The sequence below is a fragment of the Nanorana parkeri genome, unplaced genomic scaffold (genome assembly GCF_000935625.1).
Source record: "Nanorana parkeri isolate BGI_ZX_2015 unplaced genomic scaffold, ASM93562v1 scaffold358, whole genome shotgun sequence".
NCBI classification, from domain to species: Eukaryota; Metazoa; Chordata; class Amphibia; order Anura; family Dicroglossidae; genus Nanorana; species Nanorana parkeri.
The window spans coordinates 906,208-924,320 of record NW_017306626.1 but is presented as its reverse complement, the minus strand read 5'-3'; the positions used below and the strand labels follow the sequence as shown (position 1 = coordinate 924,320).

The 18,113-nt window shown below is 37.1% G+C and overlaps 1 protein-coding gene across 3 annotated transcripts in view; it reads left to right on the top strand.

Moving 5' to 3' along the window:
* SPOCK3 (SPARC/osteonectin, cwcv and kazal like domains proteoglycan 3) overlaps window positions 1-18,113 on the top strand; it is a 264,156-nt gene that overhangs the window by 104,879 nt on the left and 141,164 nt on the right. For 2 of the 3 annotated variants that reach the window (XM_018558789.1, XM_018558791.1), the window contains exons 3-4: window positions 8,302-8,310; window positions 8,428-8,473. In XM_018558789.1, the coding sequence (XP_018414291.1) occupies window positions 8,302-8,310; window positions 8,428-8,473 (55 nt within the window). The remainder of the gene's footprint in view (window positions 1-8,301; window positions 8,311-8,427; window positions 8,474-18,113) is intronic. The other variant, XM_018558788.1, reaches the window with a different exon arrangement.

Here is an 18,113-nt window from a genome sequence, read left to right as displayed (position 1 = left end):
GATGTGCAAAATATGGCCACTTTGACCACAGTTCTGCCAACATACTGGGGATGGAGAAGGGAAAATTTTGGACAATCGAAGAACAGTAAGATACAATCTTGAAAGGATCTTTTGTGAGACTTCCCAATGATCTATGCAACGAGAGTGAGAAGCATTGGCTCAGGACCCTTGTTCCCATTGTTGGATTGTCAAAGAAATAGAAAGGTCTGCCTCCCATTTTCACATATGAGGTAGTTAATAAATACATTTTTGTCTTATAAAATATAATAACATTTGGAAATGCCACACTTTGTCCCTTCTATGTCATTGTAAAAATTCCCATTCCTGGGTTGAAATCAAAGCTTGCTTAAACTGAGGGGAATTCAGGAGGTGGGAGATCTGGAGATATTCGTATTTATCAAAATAAGAGTCTAAACAATCAGGAGGAGGTAAATAAAGAAAGCCTCTGGAACGCCATGTAGTGGTATCCAAATAAGGAATAACTAATTCAAAGGAGCGAAAAGGTATAGGGATTTTTAATGAAGAAGCTTGGAAAGATGCACTATTAATCAGGGAAAACCATGCCCGTGTGGTGGAAATAATAGTTGGGTAATCAGGTGGCTTCAGTTTGCTAATATATATATGCAATAAGCCAAGAAGTGAGGTCATTGTTGAGTATGAGAGCCAAGGTATATTGGAAGAAGAGCAAAACCATGTTCTTAGTTGATCAAGTAGAGCTGCTTGGTAATAATCCTTCATGTTAGGGAGACTGAATAGAGTGCTAAGCTCGCCAAGTGTATGCTTCATTCCAATCCAAATTGTTGAAGGGTACGTGCCATGTATCCCCAGCGGATGCGGTTGAACGTCTTCTCTGCAGCAAGTTTGGTTGCACTTGTTTGGTGAATTTCAGCCAATCTTATTAAGTTAATTATTTTTCTAATTCCATCCGGGGCCTGTCTACCTTTAACAAAACCGACTTGGGATGAATGATAGAGGGGGTAAGAGGAAGCAATCTCTCAGCAATTAGTTGTGCATATAGTTAAATAACAGTGATCCGTAATGAGATTGGGTGAAATTTATTTTGACGATTTGGACCTTTCCCTGGTTTCCCTAGCTCCCAATTGTATCAATAAGCTTCAGACGGAGGGGGGAGACTCCTTTGTCGAAGAGGTTGGAGACCAAAATCAATCGATTAAATGGCATGGGTTTTCCAATTCTTGTGATCACACGTTTGGTAGGAAAGCCCCATTTGTAAGCCACTTTGTGGTTTCTTAGAACTTTAGTGATAGGATGGAGTTCTTTTCAAGCCATCACAGTAGCTTGATACAGGTCATTGTATAATGTGATGTTAGAGTAAGGTTCTGGTAATGAGCAAGTGTTGTGACTAAGCGTCATCAGCTTTTCTTTGATATGGAAGTAATGGATGTATGCAATGACATCTCTAGGAAGTCTTTCAGGCAAATGTGAGGGTTTTGGCAAGCAATGAGCTCTGTCAACAGTGATCACAAGTTCAGTTGAGGTAGGTAGTTCGAAGTTCACCAGACAAAAGTGATTTCGATATTCCCCTGAATTTCACATTATTTCTGCGAGACCTGTCTTCTAAGTCAGCTATTTTCATTTTCAAATGGTGTAGTTCTTCCATCGTCTCTTTGTGGTTGTCCACCATATCATTATGGGCTTCTGCATAACTGCTCATTTGGTTTTCCATGGTATCAATCCTGTCCCCCGTGAGGCAAAATCACTCTTAAAATTTCGTTATCAGGGAGGTCATATCTTTATGAAGTGTGTTACGTAGGGAAATTAACATTTTCTTTTAGAGTGGGATCCATTATAGGTTTGTCTGATGTTGGAAAGTCAGTTATGGGATCCGTCATATCCTCAGAATCATTCATAGGGGAGTCTCCTCTTACCTCCCTTTCCTGTGGAATAAGAACAGATCTTTTGGATTTAGGCTTCAAAGGACTCCCTTGTGCAGAAGAGGCCCCACTATCCAAAGAGTCGTTTCATAAGTTGTCCAGGGAAGCGAACACATGTTTGTTACCGAATGAACTTTCATTACCAATCGTTATCAGTTCAGAAGGTGCTGGCATTTCAGGGGAGCCGGCACCATCTTGCTTTCTGCCTGAACCAGCAGCCCCCCAAAAATCTGACAATTTGTGCAGTCCATCCTTATGTTTGCGCTTCCCCATGATGATTGCTCGATGCTAGGAGGTGAATCAGGGCAGATTTGGCTAAACGTGGGTTCTAGGAAGCACTAGCTGTGCCCCCAGGTCGTGAGTTAGTCAGAGCTCACTTACCTAGCAGCCTTCCACCACCACTTCCAGCCACGCCCTTGTTATATAATTACTTAAATTATCTGCACATGGTTGGGTATTGAACCTGAACAGAAATTTCCTTTTTACAAGAATGGATAATTGAAATATTTACACAGTTTACCGAGTGAAGATTTTTGACTCCTTTAAGTAAATCAACCAAATCAATGTATTTGCAGTTAATGAATTTGCTTTATGAAAAGATTCAGTCCATTCATTAAATCATCCCTTTCTAGCTAAACAGCAGCAACTGGCATTTCAGTTTAGTATGCATCTAAATTATCAATTTATACAAAGCAAAAATGGCAGTCTCTTAGATTAATTTATAACTAGCAAAAGGAAAGGTGCATGTAGGCAGGGCAATACACAGAACAATATGAACATTCCCCAACATTCCAGATAGTCAGCACAAAAAGCCTAATTAAACATTTGTAACATTTGTAGAATGTTAAAAACAGGTTTTTGTTGCATACTTATCCAAATACATACGAGGACACTGTGCTCACAGTGCAGTGTGATGACACCTCTGTAAAGTGTGTTTCCTATCAGGGTTTTTCACAAAAGGATGAAGAGTTTGCAGAAGGCAAAGGTTTGCAGAAGGCAGGAGAAGTGAACAATCCAGGCTAAAATAGCTGAACTGGAAAGTGAGATGAATTGGAGAATTTTTCCAAATCAGCTATGTTGTTCTAGATTGTTCACTTCTCCTGCCTTCTCCAAACACTTCCCCCATTTGTGAATAACCCTTTATATGTAAACCAAAGAGGTACATACAGTTCATATGGAGAAAATATTCATGTCTTGGAGGTAGTCCTGTTTTCCTTTAAAGGTTCAGCAATATGGCATAAGCCCAGACTCGCATAAGGCAGCTGAAGACCCCTTATGTATACATATGTGGTATAATCATGGGCAGGAGCATGACTGATCTTGTTGAATTTAAATGATGAAACACTAGGTGGAAGATTATACAATCTGTGTTGCATGATTAGCCATAGAAACATACTGTATTTTATAAGCAATGTATATATGATGTTGGTAGTAAAGCAGCCATGCATACTTAGCAAAGATGCCGCACTGTAAACTGATAAGGGTTCCGTGAATTAAGAATCATTCATGTCATTGCTTAACTTTTTATTGCTATTATAAAATAGAAGAAAAAAATACTGTTAAATTCCAAAAGCATATTTTAACACCAGTGTTAAAGGAGAACTATGGGGTTAGGGCTTTTCCCCATAGTTCTCCTTAGGGTAACGGCAGGACAAAAACTAGCGTCCTCCGGTCACACTAAGCTCAGTATACTGCAAGCTACAGCTTGCGGTGTACTGACACGCTGCAGCTGAAGCGGATCCCGACAATTATGTCTGGATCTGCCCAGCTGCGTGAGTGACACCTGGCTCTGCCTATCTAGAAGCAGAGCCAGCTGTACTCGCCCCCTCCCCTGTATAATATAAATTTTGTACATACCCCTTAAATAACACTGTGTTTTTGTATGTGGATTACAGTGGAACAAATCACATTATGACCTTGTTAGTTAGTTTCACACATCCATTGACCTTGATTTATTTGCTATGCCTTAATAAGAAGCAGCTAATAATGCCTGGTTAAAGTGGCTGGGACACATAAATCCACAGCTTTGACAACTACAGTACTTCCATGCATTCTTGTTGCTGGGAGTTTCTGCACCACAAGATTGGATGCTTAGATGGCAAGCATACTGTTCACACTAACACCTGCATATTTACATTTATATGGTACAGAAATTAGTTATGTGCCATCATCAGTAAAGGAAACGCTTTGCGTTACTAGGGTCGGTTGCTATGGGTTACTAAAGTTCCGATTCTTATTGTCTAGGGGTATTGTTGCTCGCTTTGCCCATCAGCACTTACTTTTGAATGATTGAAGCGAGTTCCAGACTGTAGTTGTGATTCTTGAAACATTTATTGAAGAACTTCAGGGAGAGAGGTAGAGGAGGGTTAGGGTCATCTCAGCAGGTGTAGACTCCGTGGCTTCTCGGAGAGTGTGGCTACAACTTCCATGCACCGCAGACCCAAACATCTGACACTGCATTACTTGAGGTAAGAGTTACGGATCTCTGTCTTTAGCAGCAGCAACGACTGGACCTGCTGCCACCAGGCTCCAGGGTGATTCCAAGGCTAGTCCCAGGCTTTGAGGCCTGGTCAGCTCAGGCATTCTAGCACAGCCTCCCCACAGGCAGGGCCTGGGTAAGGAAGAGAGAGCTCACATGGCCTGCCCCGAGAATTTATCTCCTCTCCCAGCATGCACTACTGGCTCCTTCAACAGTGATTGGCTGGGAAGGGATATCTACTCCTAGCAATCCCATTGGCTGTTCTGTTCTATCAATAGGGCGCACCTTGTAGTACCTCTGGCAGCAGACAGATGGACAGCAATGATAGCATGGGTCGCTATGGCAGTAGTTCCGCCCCTGATAACAATCTAGGCTTCATATGAATTTATATTTTCTATTATTTTCCATTATATTTTCTATTATTTAGTTGTATTTTGTGAGATGTGATCTAATTAGCTTTGCGGGGTGATCTAAATTGATTGTTTTATCACATTTATGTGGATAGTAAATATTTTTCTGGGTATGAAATTGTAGAGTGTGTCTTGTTAGCCACTCTGTTGGTGAATAGTTGGTAATTAGTTTATCAATCCATATCATAATAATATAGTTAATTTAAGATGAGGGAACCTAGTAATTTATGTCTAGTGAATATAGCGATTGGTAATAGCACTTTATTTAGCAGGTAGAAGCAGGTGTTTACTGCATTTTTTGCATTAGTAAAGCACAAAAGACTGGCCTTAATGCATCAAACCATAGATTCTAATTTTAGGGCTAACATAGCATTAGATTATTTTATAAAATATTGGAAACTGAGAGGCAAATGTATTGTAATGGTTGCAAAAGAGTGCTGTATATAGGTCATGACTAATTTTGCTTAGTCAGGAAATGCAGAATTTTCATAGGTGCTGTAGCTTTGATTTGTTCACCATTCTTAATTAAATATTCATGGAAATGTTCACAGTACTCCAGATAGCTTTCCTTAGGGAATGCGATGAAATTAATGTTACATCTGCTCTGATTTCTATGTACTATAATTACTAAAACATATCTCTAACTGGGCTTTAGAACGAATGTGATTGAATTCTTTTATTTTAGTTTCTAGTACGCACTAAGAAATACATTATTTTTGTACAAGTTTACTTATGATTTATTGAAAGCACTGCTGTCATGGTTTTCAGCATTTATAAATTAACTGAACAGCTTCTGCTTAGAAATCTATAAAGTGTCTCTCTGATGCCATGCACACACTGAATGGAGACCACAACTTACTTGGAACTCCTCTTCACTGCATACAAACCTATGAGAGTACCTAAATGAACAGTAATGGTGAATGTCAGGTGGGTGGTGGCAGGTTCACATTTATAGATACCATTACCCCAATTATAAGAAAGTATACAGTTTCATATTAACTGATCCTTATAGCTAATTTCCACTCATGTTTATCACTTAAAGAGACCTTGTCAGGTCCACCACAGTGTATAAACTAACATTACTGGCACAATGCCAGTATGTATCTTTTACGGGTAAAATTACAACTATGTATCTTTTATTTAGCTAATTTGTGCTTAGGGAGCCCAGGCTGTATACAAGATCTCAACTTCTCTTCATGTACGCATTAGCCTGTACCCTACTACCATTATTCATCCGTCAAATGCCAGAACCTCAGTGGCTAGTAGAAGATCTGGCATTTGATGGTTGAATGAAAGGGGGTGGACTTAGTTCTGAGCTGAACAGAGGTCAAGGCTCTAAAGACAGTCAGAGTCTAGAATCACAAAGGAAGGTACTACACTGAACACAAGTGCACCAGCAGGTTTTGTAAGTTTTTTTTATATTGTACTTTGGTGCACCTGTTAGGTTCACTTTAAATCTATTTTGTATTTTATGATTTATTTCCATGTAGACTTTCACATATATGATAGCTGCTATGACTGCTAAGACCTCTAGTCACATATTATTTGTTCTCCTTGGAACAGTGATACTCTATGGCTGCTGTAAAAGAAAATTATTTTTTACTTGCTTATTTTTGCAATAGACAAGTGGTTTCAATGATAGAAAACATATGGAGCTGATCAGGACAAAGTACACCACTATTGGTACAGATAAAACCATTAGAAGTCATTTGAAGCCTGCAATTGTTGGAAGATAATTGGACCAGATTGAGGGTAGATGTAAAAGTCTGATTAGATGAGTATTGTGGATTACCTTGCATGCATGTTATGAAATGAATTAAGTGATGGATTAGCTAATAGCTTTATTGAATTTGTATATGTGCAGTAAGTTTATCTCTGAGGGCCTACAGCGTATAAGTTGTTATATCAGATGGTAACTCATGTTGGTGAACCTGAACAACTTTTATACATGCAGTACGATTCAGAAATAGGACCCATGGTTTAGTCTGTCATTTTGTCAAGATTCAAAGAAGGACTAATGGAGCTTTCAAGCCTTGGGCAAAAAAAAATTACAGTAATGCATTAAAATACAGTATGTGTCATTCTGTATTTTTTGCTGTTTTTGTGACGGGTTTGTTGCAGAATTTACCAAAATGTTTGGCATTTGATTGATCACATTATTTTAGAACAAGAATTGGAGTTAAGCCGGCCAGTACACCAGTACAACTTTGTTCAAAACAATTTGTTTTCAGAATATTTGTTCAATTTTCTAAAGGTTAACGGGGTCAAATTGATGATTGACATTTTCTTCTGTTCTAAGGGTGTGTCCTTTCTCTTACTGTGTGCTATGGAGCCACCCTCCAGTGTGTGTTTCCATGCTGGGGACTACATCTCTACATACTAACATTGCCTGCTCCTCCATGCATATTATTACCACCAGCAAGCAAAATATGTTGTAAAACCTGAGGCTTTAGTACTACTTTAAGGCCAAGCCACATTTAATTGGATGGTCCAGGATAATATACAGATGTGTCTTGAAATTCACTCCAAATTGTTTTGATGCTATACTGTGAATTTTAATTTATGGTAGCAAACTGGCCCCTGTATTTGGAAATGTAATTCCCAAAATATTTCTGAAGTGTTTCTTGTTTTATTTTTTGAAACGTGGCTCTCCTTGGATCTATGTAAGGTACAGTAAAGGGGAGTGAATTATAATTTGTCTCCTCCTTTGGTCCTGTGGGTTTGTAAGGCTTTTGGGAGCCTTACATAGCTCCCAAGAGCACATCTGAGGTGTATGTTAATTTTTGTTGACTATACCCTACTGGTCAGCTGATAACATCCTGCGCTCTCTGCCTGTTCTGACATGTTATTTTGTAATAATTATGTGATAACACCTTTATTTATTTATGATATATTATTTATTACCCTCTACCTTAAAATGGCAATAGAGACATGATTTGTCACAAAGGTCTATGATATACTACACTATACTATATACTATACATATACTATGATACAGGAATAGTTGAACTAACATGTCTTTTGACTTAGGTCAGTTAACTAGAATGGCCAGTTAACTGGAAAATACAAGCACTAGATGTCTGCAAATATCTTTTTTCTAGCATGTGTTTGAGCTATAGAAGAAATAATTTTCTACACTCCATGGGTGTGAGAGCAACTGTGGGTAAAATCATTAAAGTTGCAACAGTGAAATTACATACCTTGCCCGTTTAATCACAGTCTCCCGCGTCTTGTTGGCTATATTGTTCAATGTTTTCTTGTAAAATTCCATTGTTGCAAATTTTCCTCTATGAATCAAGGCATAATCAATGATATCTTATTTAAGTATGTTATTATGTGCTATTTTCTTTCTATCACCACCTTATCAAAATACGAGTGAAACAGTTTGACATTCGTTGTGACTAATAGAACATTAACCAGGAAAAAAGAAAAACACTTTATATTAAAGGTTATTTTATACTGTATTGTTCTCACTGTCATTTACTTTCTTATTTATTTTGCTTGCTTGCCCACTCAGGAAGTAGAGGTTTGTATAATTTTTGTTTTTATAAATATGCTTGTTGATGTACTGCATGTTTTTACCTACTCTAGATATAGGTGTTTTTTATGTTGAATGCTTATGCTTTTGTTGTTTGTCATTTAGGATGATTACTTCCGAACTTGGAATCCAGGAAGACCATTTGATCAAGGTAGGATAAAAGGACACTCATTAATATTTTGTTCCTCTAAACTGTGTGGGTTATGTCTTAGATGTATATACATATACAGGAATATTTTACGGATTAGTTTTTGTCTAAAACATATTTTGGGTCTTTTTAACTGCTATGTCTAGGGAGCTTATTGACTCTCTCTAAAAAAGAATGTATCACCTTCATGCTCATTGTGACCATCATCATCATCACCATCCTCATCTTCAATTTGTGCTTGCCTAACAAGATTGAAATAGAGTTATTTGGGCACTGGCTTCTCTTAGGGTTATACTGTGTAGTGGACAAAAACCTTCTTACCATGCAGAAGTCATTCTTGGTACACATCTTGTAATAAACCTGGTGTGTGTCAGCTGCATCAACAGTAGAGAGCAAGAAGTTAGCTATGTAGTGATGCCCTTTCAGGTGGTAGGGCCATGACACTTTGCATTTACAGTAGAGCCCTCAGTCTTTTGTATAGAGTGAAACTGTGTCCTTCAACCCAGAAGACTGAGGACATCTTGTGGCCAAGAAGAGGTACTGCGGGGGACACGTCTGGATTAAATGTGAATATTGCAGCTACCAGTTTAAGGAAAACATGTTTGCTGTTGGGCTTTAAACTTCCCCCATCTAGCATCTAAACCAAGTCTAAACCAGAAGACAAATATTGAGTATACTGCAGCATACCAGTGGCTGCATTTGTTCTCTTTTTTTACGCTTTTTATCTTTATTTTCACCTAGTGATCCTGCTAGTAACACACTTTCTGCCCTAGGATGGCAAGACTCATTCACTCCATTGTATCTGTGGAGAAGCAGTATTTTCACCCTGAGACAGGACTACAGAAACCTTCCCTTCCTTTTCTCCATAACATAGGGTAGGGGCTCTGCAGTCCTCATAGATAGCTGGGAAAAAATTTAATTCATATCACTCAGAACAGACAGAGAGCGCAGGATGTTATCAGCTGACAAACGTTTTGGCAAAATTAACATGTATTTATTGGACTTACCGAACAGATATAACAAAATGCTTTCAATAGTTTATTTAAAAAAACAAAAAGGCCCAAATAAAAGATGTCCTTTGTTAGGGTTTGCATAGCCTTTCATCTCCATCTCAAAGGTAGTTTCTCAAATGATGCAAAATACTATTTACTATTATACCAAATGTATAGAGACTTCAAAGCTGTTATACATTCATTGTATCCAAATGTGTAGCTAGACATCTCTGGACCTCAGAGTACTCATATGGTCTGCTACTGTATATGACTATAGTTGTACCTTTGACGGGTACATTGCTGAGGGTTCATGTACACTGTCTCATAAGAAAACCAAAGGCAGGGGAAAATTACTTGTTTTTTAGTTGCTTAATTGCCTTTGATTTACGTTTGAGTTGTATCAAGCTGCTTCTGAGCTGCTTCAAGTTGTTTTGCATAGCTTTTGTATTTGGCTTGAATGGTGAAGAAAAGCTTATCGGATGCATACAAATAAAAGAGATGATATCTCTGTTGTCACTAAGAAGCCCCATGTAGTGACACTGGTCCAAAACAAGGGGAGCAATCAAAATTCTTCTGTCCGGTGTTTATTTCTATCTACTATTTTTTTTTAATCCAGAGGTAATCTAAAAAAAAAGCACTGAAGCAATGTAACAATTGTGAAGTGGTATGCTTATAATTCAACATTTTGATTTATAGGGAAGAGAAAAAACAAACATATTGCTGGTCTTTTCCTTTCTTATACTGTGTGGTTGTGGATTTTTTTTCTCAGCTGAGGTCTGCAGTGAACCTGTCATGCAAGAAAAGCTTTGGCTTAATTTAAAGATCTTTATCAATTATACTATGTGCCAAGCATTTTCTTCATGAACAGCTTTCTTGCTATTACATTTTTTTCTCACTTCCCACTGGTGCAAACACAAAGAGAAAAGCATATCAATGCTGATAGCAACAGTGTACTTACCATTAATTTTAGCTTACATACTTGGTTGTTTTGGGGGAGATAAAAGGTCTCAGGGTCAGTGGCGACTCTAGGAACAATATGTAGGGGGGGCACATAAGATACAACAGTCAAATCTGGGGGGGCACTAATCATTTTCATTGCATGTCGCAACCGCTGGGCACCGATGAGCTGATTTAATTGCGGATGGCATCGGCACCCCGCATTTGCGACATTTATTCCAACGCTGCCCACAATCTCACACGTCTGCCTCCACTCGTCCCCCCCCCCTTGCCCCCCTGTAGTGACGCCTATGCTCAGGGTTATTTCCACACCTCTGTGGCCATTGAATTTCCAATGTATACATCAAGGCAGTCGCATAGTGTTTTAGAGCTCTTAAATTGTGTCAAAAAAACCTTGCAATAAACGTATCTTATTTACTTCCTTTTGGTCTCTTAAATCTGCCATTGAAAGTGTTTTGTTATATCTGTTTAATAAGTGCAAAAAATATCTGCTGCCTGAAATCTTGTGAGCTGATAACTTCATGTGCCTTTTGCTTGTGCTGCAATCTTATTTTAGCAATGTGCCCAGCTATCTTTGCAGACTACCGAAGGCTTTTGTCACCCTAGGTGAGAGTTGTAACCCAAGGACAGAAAGTGTATTACCGAGAGGCTCACCAGGTAAAAATAAAGCTTGTGCTTAGGTTTAGATACTCTTCAATTGATACCAAGCACAGATCTGGTCGAAAGAGATTTTTCAGCAAAGAAAAAACTTATACTGAATATGTTCTGGGTGTACAATTTTAAAGGCTTAGGACTGATTATGGTGGGGGTGATTAAACAATCACTGTGGAGTTTGGCAGTTGGAGTTAACTATAAGATATGCCCAGCTATGATGTTCTAAGGCAATGGACCAAAGTTCCAAGCACTGATAAGAAAAGCAGAACACACACATTCACACTGCTGTAGACATATTACCTGCTTAATTTTCTTGCTGTGAATTATTACTCCTCCTTAATTTATCTGATATAGTGTTGAACTTCCTAAGTCTCAAAGCTGCTGACACCTTTATTGGAATATGCATGTTTTATGAGAACACAGGTTCTGAGACTTGTTGCTGAGCTGTATCTTTTTTAAATGTGTTTTCTTCATCATCGCTCCACGCTCCCTCCCTTTCTTTCATGCTATGTCTTACTACCAGTATTGCCAACTGACATACTAAGAGGAAACTTACGTTGAGAAAAAACTATATGTAGGCTACCATTATTGTTTTCTCCTGTATGTCTTGAAGAAAAGTTCAATCAGAACTTTTCCTGTTCACAGCCACCTAAACATTTTACCTATAAGTTTATCTCAGAACAAAAAGATAATCCGCCACAATGCATTGCATGAGCTATGAACTGTGGTCAGATAAAATAGTATTTCCAGTAATGATTTTTTGCCACTATGTCAACCCCCTTCCTATAAAGTTCAGCTCTACCTTTTGTCAATGTGTGTTGGAGTATATAGAAATGGTATGTACTATAATGTATAAATGTAGGTAGGTGAGTAGTTATGACAGTTTCTCTTGAAAATGTGCATCCTTGCTGGTATTAAAAATTATATTCAGAAATATGACACCATTTGACAGCCAAAAGGTCTTTTTTTTCTTTCAAAAGTTTTTTTTTGAATTTTAACATTGGTAGTAAAACGTACATCGGGGCATACAAAACAATACAAGAATCAAGTAGGAACACAGCAGTCAAATACAGAAACTCTTTTTCACAAAATGTGGGCAAAAGACCCACGACAAGCATTATTACATATGACTATAGCTGGGTTGACTAAATGCCAGCAAATCCTAACCCATCAGTTTTTTTGGCAGCTAGATTGACCCTGGCTAGTAACTGGAAAAAAAAGCTTATTACATATATGGAATTTATCTGTAGAGTTTACAATATTATGGTGAATAAATGGCTGACTAGTAACCTAGAAGACAAACATAACAAGTTTATGAGTATTTGGGAACGCTAGATACAGATTTGTTATCCTGCAGTAGAATTAACCATTTGAATACCAGGCTGTTAAACCCTCTTCCTGTCCTGGCCATTTTTCAGTATTCAGCACTGCAGTACTTTGACTGAGATTTAGTCAGTCATGCAACGCTGTACTGAGATGAATTTTATATAATTTCTTGGGGACAGATAGAACTTTCTTTGGTGTTATTTAACCACTTCAGGATTTTTAATTTTTAATTTTTTTACTATATAATGAAAAAAGTACTTAAAATTTTGAAAAAAAATGTTTTTCCTACTTTATGTATAAAACATTAATTATTACCCACGTTTTTGGCAAAATATAAAAGACTTTGGGCTCACTTTGGGTAAATAGACACCACACCTGGTGATCTGCTTCACCAGCTTCTTCTCTGGCTATAGCAGCCAGAAAAATGCCAGCTGAAGGCGGAAGTCATGTAGCACACAGCACTTCCGCCATTAGAGATCAGAGGAGAGATCAGCAGTGGGAAAATGCTGATCTCTCCTCCATTTTTTATAAGTGATCCGGCAGCTATAGAGCTGCCCAAACGCTTGTATTAGACAGCCAGTACTGGCTGTTTAAAACTTTTCTGCTCGAGCAGAAAAAAAAATACGTACATGTATGTCCACCCACTGATAGGAGGTTGCCATTTATTTACAATGGGCGTACGTCGAATAGTTAAATAACCCTGGATTTCTCTGAGCCTCATAAAAGAGGTGGGGTGGGGGAGGGGATATTGATAAGGGGATGCTTTGAGTGACCCTTTTTGTTAGCTTTTTGAAACTTTGGTTGGAAAAGGCAGATGGCAAAACCTGATTTTTTTTTTTTTTTACCAAAATGACTGATTTCTAAGCTGATTTCATTATATTTCCTATTATTGTGAACTGAAGCCTGCTTCATCACAGATGAATGACAATTACATATTCTATATATGCTTAGTTTTCTTGTTCCTATTTGAGAACGACAACGTTATGCAACAGAGTCAACGTGATGCAACACTCAACTTTGATTTTTCTTTGCTTATTTGTTGTTAAATCTTAATAGTATGATCTTTACATTACTGCATTAGTGGATTATTGTTATGTTTATGTGTGATTTGTAATGCTTTTGAAAACCTTTAAATTAAAAATATTGAAACAGAAAATATACAGAACTAAAGATTGCTAGTTCCCCGGGGGGAACAAATATTCAAAGGTATCTGCTGGTATTTGGGATCTCTATACATGAGAAGGATCTCTATACATGAGCAGACCTCTCATTAATTATTCCCCTGGCTGTTATGATCACTGTACAAATTAGGAAATCATGACTTTTCTCCAGGATGGCAAGATTTCCTTTTAGACAGTTGAGATGCAGCAAAAACATTAACAATTTCCTGTTCTGTGAGTAAAAAAGCATCATATGCGTCTCATTATATGCATGCAGCCTATCACCTGTTTCTCAAACAATAATCTACAGCTGATACCAGCAGTGCACTGATGACGCACTTAGTAAATTGTAATTCAGGCATCAAGTAAACTGCTAATGTTCTCTGTGGAACTTTGCTCCCTTACTGAAGTCAGAAAGTGTATATAGTTTCATACAGACAGATTCAGTAATCTTATTATAGAGCTTCTGAGCAGGAGTCTGAGCTTTGCACACTTTTTTTTATGTACAAATATTAGTGGTCTGAGGAAATAAAGAGTTATTTTATCCATAGATGAATATATATGATATGATGAAGTTATTGGCAGTCATAAGACATTAACTAGATAAACTCAATCACTAAAATTTCATATAAGCCTTAACATGTTAATGTACGTTCCCAATTGTTTATACTATTTATTGATATGCAGTTTTCATTAAAATAAAATTTGGTGACAATGCCATGAAGGTCCTTTTTCAGGCACTTTCTGTTATTGTGTGACAACTGTCACCCAATAACGCTCTTGAGTTGTCAGCAAGTCAAATGTTCCCCTGATGAAGACAATAAGTGGCTGTGTGCACACATCGCATAGGCAATTCCGAAGACACACGAAGCAAGCCGATGTACGGCTGATTTCAGCCGATGTACGGCTGAAAGCAGCCGTACCAGCCTGAAGTGAATAGCCGAACAGTGTTCGGCTCACTTCACTTCTGATCGGTCATTCACTCGGCTGCCCTCGGCAGCTTTGTGAATAGACCCATATGTCATAAACAGGAAGCCAATCCTGAGGAAATGTGTGCAGCTGATGCTGGAGCAAGTGCATGTAGAAAGAAAGTGGTTGAAATAGGCTGAAGGAACATTTGCACAAAGGTGCAAAGAAAATGTTAAATAGAAGTTAAAACAGTGTTTTATGAATAAAATCATGACTGTTTATAATACACAGTGCTCTATCAAACTCATTGGGGTTGATTTACTAACCTTATAAACACACCACGAACATGTATACACCTCTGTAGTGTGTTCCCTCCCAGCATGATCTATGGGTGGAATCTAAACACCTTTGTAGTGTGTACACACCCAGCAGGTGTGTTATGCAAAGCCAAGCATGAATTTGCAAGGTGATCTTGTGTAAATTAGCACTATGTTGTGTTGCTTGCGTTGATGAATGCAGGAATGTAAATGCATGAGCTAACCATTTTTGTCTAAACTGTGAAGCAGCATTATATATGCATCATGTGCATGATTTTTCCATATATGGCATTAGTGGAAATATGCTTTTTGAGACTTTTTGGTTGATAAATAAGTTTTGCTGTGTAAAAATCACACGCACCTAGTGCGTGCATGTGTTTAGGTTAGTAAATCACCCCCATTGTATCTAGACATGTAAAGGCTCAAAAAACTTTGTTTAGTTTCGTATGGATTAAAAAAATTCAGATTTCGGATCCGAATTTGATTTGGTCCGTTAAAAGGAATTCAGTTCGATTCAAATTTTACACATCAATTCAGATGGGGTTCATTAATTAAAATTAACCTTAATTATTTTTTTTGGGGGGGGGGTTGTTCATTTTAGTTCTGTACTGGTCATCTTAGTCTGTGCTAGTCCTCTTAGTCCATACTGGTCATTTTGGTCCATACTGGTCATCTTATTCCATACTGGTCATCTTAGTCTGTACTGGTCATCTTAGTCCTTACTAATCCTCGTACTAGTCATTTTAGTTTATACTGGTCATTTTAGTCTGTACTAGCCCTCTTAGTCCATACTGGTCCTCTCAGTCCATACAAGTCCTCTTAGTCTGTACTGGTCCTCTTCGTACTGGTCCTCTTAGTCCATACTGGTCATCTTAGTTCATACTGGTCAATAGAAATGGATATTTGGAAATCTGGGCGAAATTCATAAAAACTATTGAATTTGTTCAAAGTTGGATGCATTCAAATTTGGAAGTTCAGATGCATCTGAAATCGAATTTGGAAATTCGATTGTATCGGAGATGCAGATAAGCTCCAATTCTGAAATTTGGATGCATCTGAATGTCTGAATTTAAAGAAATTTGGCTGAATTTCAACTTGGAACAAAACAAAACTTATATGTCTAATTGTATCCAGTTATGGTTAAATCACCAGGATGAAAATGAGTCACTTGCAGAATTTTCATGTTTGATTGGAGTGCATAATTATTATAGTATTAATGAGTTTTATGTAACTGAATATACCCTATAGAATATCTAGCTATTATTTTATTTTTAGTATTTTATGTTCATCATCGTTGTTGCTTTTATCTATGGTATATATAGCATTTTAGTTTTCAGTTTGTTTAAGTTTTGTAAATTACATCACAACATTTGTGAATCAAAGATGTATCTTACCGTGTTTGATAAAAGTAATCGAAGTACACAGGGCATGTATGGTACACCCTATCCTTACGTAAAATGTATTCCTAGTTAATTACTTTTTAAACCATAGTTTACCCTAAGCACCCTTAATTAACTCCTTATGTCCCTTCTTCCCTTAATTATTGTTTTCTAAAAACAATTTTTCTACTTTTTTAACCATTAATATTAAAACATTTTGTTTGTATTCATTTTGGTCATTATTTTTTTGTGTTCCATCAGGAACAAAAAGCTGCTATTCCATTTGTAAATGACTGTACAGTTCTTTGTACCAGAGTCATAATTTGAGTGCCATTTTAAACAGAACAAATTATAGAATAAAATGTATACTGTATATAGTAACAATTGTTTAATTGGTTAACTAAAACAACTCCAAGCATTTATTAGTTTTTGGTTTTATCTATGGTATGCATAAAAAATAAAATAATTTTTGCAAGACAATATCACCGAAAGAAAACCTTGTTTGCCCAGAAGAATATGTTTTACTTTCCTATATTATTTAATGAAAAGGGTATTGCGGAATAAAAAGGCTTAAAGCAGAAATTGTATTGTAACTGTACTGTCTACCTCATTTTGCAAAGCAAAAAAAAATTGTTGGTGCTATATACATCCTGTATAATTAAAAAATATATATTAAACCTGCTTTGGTCCATAGGGGGTGTACACGTGTGAGAGCTGAACTGATTGGGTAACAAAAAAACAACACATTTTCACTAAAGGCAGACAAAAAGCTATATCCAGAAATCCTTATGTTTCTTTATTGAAGTTTTGAATTATTATTGAATTATATGCAATAAATTATACGTTCTTTTTGTAATATCTTAAGCAGAATAACAAATGCTTGGATTAACTTTGTGGCACTCTTGTTCTTTGTAAAACAAGTAGTTTAAAATAGTAAATGCTAAGTGCTGCATATTTAAAAGCTCATGCTCAAGTTAGTTTTTAAAAATAGAAGACTAATACTCTTTAATATATTTGTCATGATGAAAAAGCATTAGAAAGGCAGGCTGGAACCCCTAGAGCAAGGAACATCTTAGTCATTGCAAAGCTTTGCTCCTCTATCACTCTTTAGAACCATGCATGAAGGATTCATCAGGCTTCCAGGCAGCAAACAGACTATGATCCTAAACTTCACATATATTGGACGCTTTGATGACTGATGAAAATTGTCTGTACGAAATCACCAAATTCAAAGTAGCATTAGGAGCCTTGACTCAGGTAGATGAGAGCAGTGAACTTCTTCAGCTCTTGCTAAATGAAACAAAAATCTGATTTTAGTTAAGACCTACACCCAACCTTACCTGTAAACATTTCAATCGTAGCAGCAAGCTTCTTTTGAATGTTCTTACTTTTGAACTGACTTGATCTGTGAACCCTATACACACAACCCTATCCAATAACTGCATTTACTGTCATGTTAACAAAAAGATGGAATACTAAAGGAGTCCACCAAGTTACAGTAAAAATGCTAGGGACTACTCATACTACAAATAGACTGCCAGACATTGCTTGTGTTATACAGTCTTTTCAAGTTACAGAAGGGCTATCCACATTAGACTGGCAGATAATGTCTCTGTAAAGCTGTTCAGGAAAGGTAAAATTTGTATGCAAATCATACAATACTGTATAAACAAACACATAAATATATAAATAGCTCTGTACACCAATTATATACAGAAAGCAAAAGAGAAGATATACCGTCAAGTGGCAATTTACATGGTATAATCAAAAGTCAGTCCACAGTTCACAATCACTTTACATGATATGTAAAAAAAAGGGGAAAAATTTGATTTAATTGCAATGGTTAATAGATTAATAGCACAAGGACAGAACAAAGGGGTATCTGTATAGAAAATCACAAAGCCATGTTCAAAAATAAAGTAGAAAGATGTATCTGTATGGAATTTATG